This window comes from Prosopis cineraria, unplaced genomic scaffold (genome assembly GCF_029017545.1).
Source record: "Prosopis cineraria cultivar Desert tree isolate PC_DT_omini unplaced genomic scaffold, ASM2901754v1 PC7, whole genome shotgun sequence".
NCBI lineage: Eukaryota > Viridiplantae > Streptophyta > Magnoliopsida > Fabales > Fabaceae > Prosopis > Prosopis cineraria.
Genome location: NW_026555338.1, coordinates 6,238,252 through 6,245,576, shown reverse-complemented (window position 1 = coordinate 6,245,576; position 7,325 = coordinate 6,238,252). Strand labels below are relative to the sequence as shown.

Here is a 7,325-nt window from a genome sequence, read left to right as displayed (position 1 = left end):
AATTATGAAATTATATGTCTTTCTGCCATTTTTTAATGAAGATTTTTAGTTTGTTCTCTTAATTGCCCATTTTGTTTTGCTTTCTTGTTTTCCAGTCATCTTGTTTAGTTTCCTATTTCATAGATTAGTTTGCTAGTTTTTTAGTCATCTTGCTTTGAGAAGGATTTAATTAGTTTTTATAGTCATCTTGCTTTGGGATGGATTTGATTTTTGTATTTATGTCCTTAAAATGATATGTAACCAGTAACAAGCATAGGTATTAATGTAATATTGAAAAGAACTATGATTGTTTAAATGCGAAATCTCAAATTTGATTCTGTGTGAATATTGGAAACACTTTTGAGAAAGTTATTCTAGTTGGACTTGACAATCATATATGACCCATTTGAGAAAGAAATATGTTGAGTGGTGATATGCACATTCATAAACTAGCTCTTCAAAAAGTTATTTGCAGTGAGTAAAAGTGAGACTACAATCTCAAGCATCCATGTACATGTTAGGACCCTAGTATTAGGAATATGCTCTCATAGAAGCAGAACCATTTCATTTACATAACCAAGTTATCATATAGCCACTCCCTCATAATCATGAAGGCTTTCTCAGCATCAGCATCCTCTTCAGGTGATCCAGGCCTGTGGGCAAATCCATGACCTCTACCTTGGAATATCACTACTTTAGAACCTCCATGAATTTTCTTGTCAATATTCTGTACATCACTCACAGTACAAAGTGGGTCATTGTCCCCTAAAATAAACAACACAGGAACTTTTACATCAGAAACATCCAGGGATTGCATCCTTGTTCCATAAAAGGAGACTCCTGCTCCAAAACAAGCACCATTGTCTTGTGCTAGCACCTCTAACACCCGACTGCCTCCGAAGCAGAAACCTACAATGCCAAGTATTTTTGGAATTCCCGCGGCCATGAATTCATCAGCCATCCATTTTGTCCACCTCCATATGTCTTTAATGATTCTCTCGTGGCTTTGTATAGCAATCCACTCTTCAAACATAGCCTCCGGCCGATCCCTTGACCATGGGTTTCCACGAAATAAGTCTGGAACTAGGACGCTGCAATTTTATGCACAAGATAAGATAATAGGCTAATGAATTCTTCTACCAGGGAATGATCCAACGCACAATTGAGAATAATTTTCTTTCTTTAATTTATTCTAAAATCATTTTGTCTGTTTCATCCTATTCTCCTACAGTTCATTTCATTACCAATTCTCCCCATTGTGTAATATTTTTTTTTTGTTATTTTTTCATGCTATAATGGTGTTAAAGTATGAACGTTTTCATTTCTGCATGTATATACTACTTTGGTTTAGCTCGGACCCGAAATGGAGAATGAGAGAGAATGAAAATAGTGATATCTGAATGATAAATGAGACCTTGTATCTTAAATATTTCGATAACATTTTGAAGCTAGTACTAATATCAAGAAGAAATACTATGAAGATACTCCAAAAAAAAGGGTATGAATTGGACATTTCAATAATGAAATATTTCGTTGTTTAAACACTCGTATAGTTAATTTTGTTATAATTTGGATGAAAATACCAGAGTGATTAAATGGCAACTGATAATTAATAAATGACAAAGACAAATTGATTCTGCAACTAACCAAAGGGGGTAAAGTATAACTAACCCTAAAATCAAATTGCAATTTTGAAAATTAAAGATTGATACTAACTTGAATCTGAGGAACATACTTGTAGCCATTGCAAGCAATACGATATGCAAAGTCTCTCGTGAAAGAATCCTCGAAGCCAAAAATATCTGAAAGAAGCAATATGCCAGTTTCATTATTGTTTTTGACTGCCTGGAAGAGATAAGCTTGGATACTATCTTCAAACTCCCCAAGCGACACCTCCACTCCGCTGACTAATTCACATGCTTCATCATTTGGATCATCTTCGACCTTCAGTAAGCTACATGCTATTTTTTGGTCTGCAAAGTGTTTAACAGATTTTCGAAGACTCTGATTGCACTTTTTCTGGAAACAAGCTGAAGAATTATAGTAAAAAGCTTGCATATTCAAATGGTACAAAAGAAGGCTGCTAGCCATAAGTTATTTTAGGAATGATGAAGAAATTTTTTCCCTTCAAGAGGATACCCTTGCTTGAAAGGGAATCAAATACGCATGTCTTCATATATACAAGAAAAAAGTTCATAATTTGGGGGGGAAAACAGTTGAATCGTGGGAAAATTAACAACAACACTTATCTTGATCCAATGCAGCATTCAGCTGATGGTTTTACATATCCAAAATCACATAGTCAATTTCTTAGACCCTTCAAGAAGAAACCATTGGAACTCGGGATTAACTCTAATTTGATGAGTACCTAGTCTGGCCACATTTTTTAATTGCGCATTGGTGTCTTCTTAATGGAAGTAATCCTGTTTGAGGTATGGTCAGATACTAAACTTAGGCTAGCCATTTCAATTGGACCTAACCTCCATTTGAAGTGTAGCCACATTTTGAAATCCAGCTTGATAACCTTCATTCAACTGTAACTGGATGAAGGGAAAAAATTTTGATATCCGTCTACAAGGTAACTACAATTTTGAAGGTTTGTCCCATTTTAATAGCATTATAATATTTTCCTTAAGTGTTGACAACCTAATAATCCTAGTTTATAAACTGTAATCTGCATCTTGGGCAGCTTAATGCTCAAAACACAAAAATTTAGACAAGCACAAGCATGGGAAATCCAAGATTCAAAACAGTTTCAATTTAAAAACAAATGTGTGTAAAATATATCGTCAAGGAATAATATATCCACCACAATTTTTTAATCTGACATTAAGCAACTAACAATTGTATTAGAGATTCCCACTTGACTGTAAAAGAAAAATTCAAGTGAGAATCTCAGAAACAGATCTAACAAATAGTATATAGAGTGAATGCTACGAAGAACATACTGAAAAGGGGCCGAGAAGGGGAGATGTGAAAGTTGAGAGGAAGCGGCAGTGATTACGCGGAGGCCTTGTGATATTTATCGGAGGGCATACTGAATCGATGACAAGTGATGCTAACCCCATCTTCTTCTTCTTCTTGTTTTTCTTGTTCCTTTCCTGTGCCACCAATAAACGCCAGCCTTTTAAATACCAAGAGAGAGACGGAAATATCTCAGAGCATGGAATAAGGTTGGGGCCCAGTATTCGACTGAATTACAGAACTAGGAAGAACTCCAATCAGACAACGAAAGAAGGGGCCACATCTGTTCAACTTGCTGCCCTCAGTTCTGTAACTAACACCTTCCAAAATTTTGCTATCAACAATTCCTTCATAATGGAATGAATGGATATAGTGAAACATAACCAGAAATTCAAAGGCCATGTTACCACACAAGCGGTTCCTCCGTTGTTATTCAAATAACACTTCCAATTCGATTATAAATCAGAATCGCTACCCAAATTTATGGCCAATAATCCCAAAATAAGAGAATGTAAAAGAATTTCACAGAGAATTTAATTGAAAGGTCAATAATAGCAGCTCACTTTTTTATTTTGCACTCGATCAGAGATGGCAATGTCTCCCTTTTCCTTTCAACAAAAAGCCATGGCCACCGTTAAGTGCCGAAGATACAAGCACCAAAGAAGAAGAATAGAACAAGAAGCTCAACTTGAAGAATACATTGGCTAAATTAGTAGAGTAGGTTAACGGAGGCGGATTTCCTGTTTTACTTGATATAATTCATTATAAAAATAATTAATTAATATGAGTGGTTTTAATTATAATTAATCATATTTAAATACTGTTTTTGTGAAATTAATTTTGAAAGATGATAGAAATGTCTCAAAATGATCAATTAATTTAACTTAAATCTCAGATATTAAATTCTAAAAATTTACAACTCAATCTCTTAATTTTACAATTATGTTATAATAAATTTATAACTTGTATTCCAATTTTTCATAACAAAATAATTTTTTTATTCTTCAATCATATTAAAATTTAAAAAATAAGTTGTAAATTCATGACAAAATAGTTATAAAATTGAGAAATTGAATTGTAAATTTTTAAAATTCGACACTTAAAACCTAACTTAAATTAATTAATTATTTTAAAACCTCTTTATCATTCTCTCAATTCATTTTAATAGAATAATTAATGCTTTAATAGTAAAATTAATTCATATAATCAGCCTGGGGTAGTTTATTTGATAATGCAATTATACTTCAATAATCAATTATCTCAATTCTTGAATGTTTGAATAATTTTAATTGAAATCAATTATTTAGCCCAAATAATCGTTTACTTGGGCTATCCAAACACCCAGACCCTTTCTCTTCCTGCAGGAGTCACTCACCATAAAGGAAGGGTCAAAATGGTAATTTTAACCTAGCCTTCCTCGTTGGGAGAATCAACTCTTATCAAGCACGCATCCCATTAGTCTTTGTTGTGTAGAATGTCATTGGTCCATTTTTAAACTTTTTCCATTGTTATTGGTCACTTCAATTAATAGTGTATTTAAAACCGAGTTAACTCCTTGTCTGTTCACAATGTTGGTATATTATATTCACACTGTAAAGGAATATTATACTTTTTCTGTTTTAAATTATAGGACACTTTTAAAAAAAATTATTTTAAAATAAAAAATAATTTGAGTAAATTAAGATTTTATTAAATGCACTAATTTCAATATTACCCTTTCTCTTTCTCTAACTAATTTCCATCATTTTTCTTTTCAATATATTAAATGATGGGTATTTTTAAAAGTTTATATTTTTATTATGAAAAGATAAGATTGTTAAGTGTATTTAATGAAATTTATTAATATGTTAGATTTTATCTAAAAATGTTTTATAATTTAAGACAGAGGAAGTATTTTTTTTTTCTTCGCTATGAACCATCATGCCCTTATTTTATTGGTCTTTTTCCTTTTTAATTAAATACAACTTTTACATTCCCCTTTGTCTATCCACTTCTCTCATATTCAATTAACTATAGTGTCTTCTCACTGTCTTTATTAGAAATGAAGATTAATCTCTCTACTTGTTCCATTTCACCCTTTTTCAACCGATTCTCATCTTTCTCCTCTGGTCTTTAGGAATTTGATTCTCTCATTTTTATTTCAATCTTGCAATTTTTTTGGTTGATGGGATATGGATTGTGTATGGATGTTATTTCTTTATTGGGAAACAAGGCAGCTCCTACATTTTGTCATTTCAAGTTAAGTTTTCCTTGCAAATTGAACACATTACATCTTTCGCAACCTAACATATCATTTAGGAAAAATTGGTGAAAAGGATTAGGTTGGAACCAAAATTGGTCCCAAGCACTAAATTCAGTTGAAGGACCAAATATAATTTTTATTTCATGGTCTGATCGAAATGCCCTTGCTAGAAACCAATTTTTTTTAAAAAAAATTGCCCTCTCTTCTTACTTTCTTTGCATGATTTGAATCAGAGAAGACGGTGAGGGATGCTTTCGATGGACAATTAATAGCAGTGTGAGGTGTGATTGAGTTGTGGGCGACAAGCATGGAGAAAGACCACCCCCTCTCTTCGCATGGTGCCCTAATTGAACAGCTTGTGATCGACGAGTCTTCAACCACAAGTTTCGAGCTCTTCAGAGTAGTGGCGGCTTGAGGGATAATGACTATGTACGCATTGTGTTTGAAAGCTTCCTTTTTGTCCGAGCAAGTACTGTTCTGTTTTCCTCTTGTTCTAAGTTGCTCCCTCTATTCTTCATGCCGTATAAGCTTACTCAAAAACTTGCAAATGAGATTGACCATGAACTTCCAATTGTTTGAACCTAGTGCTGTTAAAAAATTTCATGTAAATTAATCCATGAATAAAGTTAGGTGTGTCAAAATTACATGTTGTTTGTATTGAATTTCATGTAAAATGAATATACCTTCCTATGCCCTACCTACCTTCTATGTTAACCATTATGTGATATCATGTAAAATATTGTATGATCATGCTAACATGCCTATGGGACAATTACATGCCTATGATCATGCTAACACACACAGAACACACACGATTACATTGTACTTGAATTGTCTTCAATGTCAAGTAGTACCTAACCCTAAATTATACAATTGTGTAGGACATGTACTTTGTGCATTTGGAAATTGGCAGTCATGGTTAAGGGAAGGGATGCATGTCAGTCAAGGCTAAGTGGATTGCATGTTATTCACACGAGTTGAAAAATAAAGGCAAGGTGAAGGGTCTTAAAAATGCTGCAAAGGAAGCAAGAAAGGGGTGGAAAAATCTATCTGAAGAAGAAAGGAAACAATTCAACAAAATGATTGAGAATGAAAGGCATTATAGAACTTGCGTGCCTTCATCTAATGAAGCATTAAAAGAGAAATTGCTTATGCATTGCTTGCCTAAGCAAGTTATGGAATTGGCTTAAAATGTGAAGCAAAGTGAAAGTCTAATGGCGAGGGTCAACGTAATTGGTTTTGCGAAGCTCCTTAACATCAAGTGTAGGCAATTAAACCATGCTCTATGTGGAAGTTTGTTGAGAGCAATTGAACCAGAAGTAAGAATGCTATTAATAAGGAAATTGAGTGACAAGTTGATGGCAATGATGTGTACATGCTTATGGGTCTACCAAAAGAAGGAGGGGAGGTGGTTGCAGAAGTTGGTGAGCTATAAAATGAGTTGAAAAGGAAGTATGTTGGTTGTAGATTTTCAGACATTAAAAACATGATCATTAAAGGCGATAAAGAAGATTTGTTTGAGGTATTGATTTTTCTGTATGTAAGATCTCCCTTTATAACCACTGTTAAATTCAAAGCTAAGGTAATCAAGGGTCTCAACCCAATAAGGATTACCAAGTTTTCATAATAATAATGAGAATCAATTTTAAACAATTGCAATGGATCCCAAGATTTCAACATTTAAAATACTCCCATTCACCCTCAGTAATCTCAAATCAGAGTTTTAAAACCTTTGTGGAAGCCTAGGATTCAAATAAATATCAAAACATTTGATTTAAAGTTTAAAACTATGAATTATGTAGAAAATGGCACGTGTGCCTTAGCTCACTATAGATGTGCCGTGGCTTGTGAGCCTCTGTGCCATGCTCCGTGATGTGAGGTGCCATATGCCACAGTACATTGCATGAGTTTTGACAGTAAAACTTTTGCTGTCAAATAACAACTTAGCGACTAACTTTCTATGCGTCCTAAATTTTCGTCTGATGTCCAATTGAGGTGATTTCAATGTTTAAACAGAGCTTTCTCCTAGTTCTAGCTAATAGTATAAGTTTCACATTCAGATTTATTTTCTACAAAGAGTTGGGTACCCAAATCCATTTTCATCATTTTTCACAATTTTACATGAATGGGGTGTCTAAAC

The 7,325-nt window shown here is 33.6% G+C and overlaps 1 protein-coding gene across 2 annotated transcripts; it reads right to left on the bottom strand.

Moving 5' to 3' along the window:
• Positions 1-390: 390 nt before the first annotated feature.
• Positions 391-3,642, bottom strand: LOC129315173 (uncharacterized). 2 transcript variants are annotated; one of them, XM_054958730.1, is made up of 4 exons: positions 3,507-3,642; positions 2,928-3,080; positions 1,715-1,998; positions 391-1,070 (listed from the first exon to the last, which is right to left on the bottom strand). In XM_054958730.1, the coding sequence occupies exons 2-4, from the start codon at positions 3,045-3,047 to the stop codon at positions 548-550; spliced, it is 927 nt and encodes a 308-aa protein (XP_054814705.1). In that variant the 5' UTR covers positions 3,048-3,080; positions 3,507-3,642; the 3' UTR covers positions 391-547. The 2 variants fall into 2 exon arrangements, with proteins under 2 accessions (XP_054814705.1, XP_054814704.1); XM_054958729.1 differs by having other exon boundaries at positions 2,928-3,579.
• Between the last annotated feature and the right edge of the window lie 3,683 nt (positions 3,643-7,325).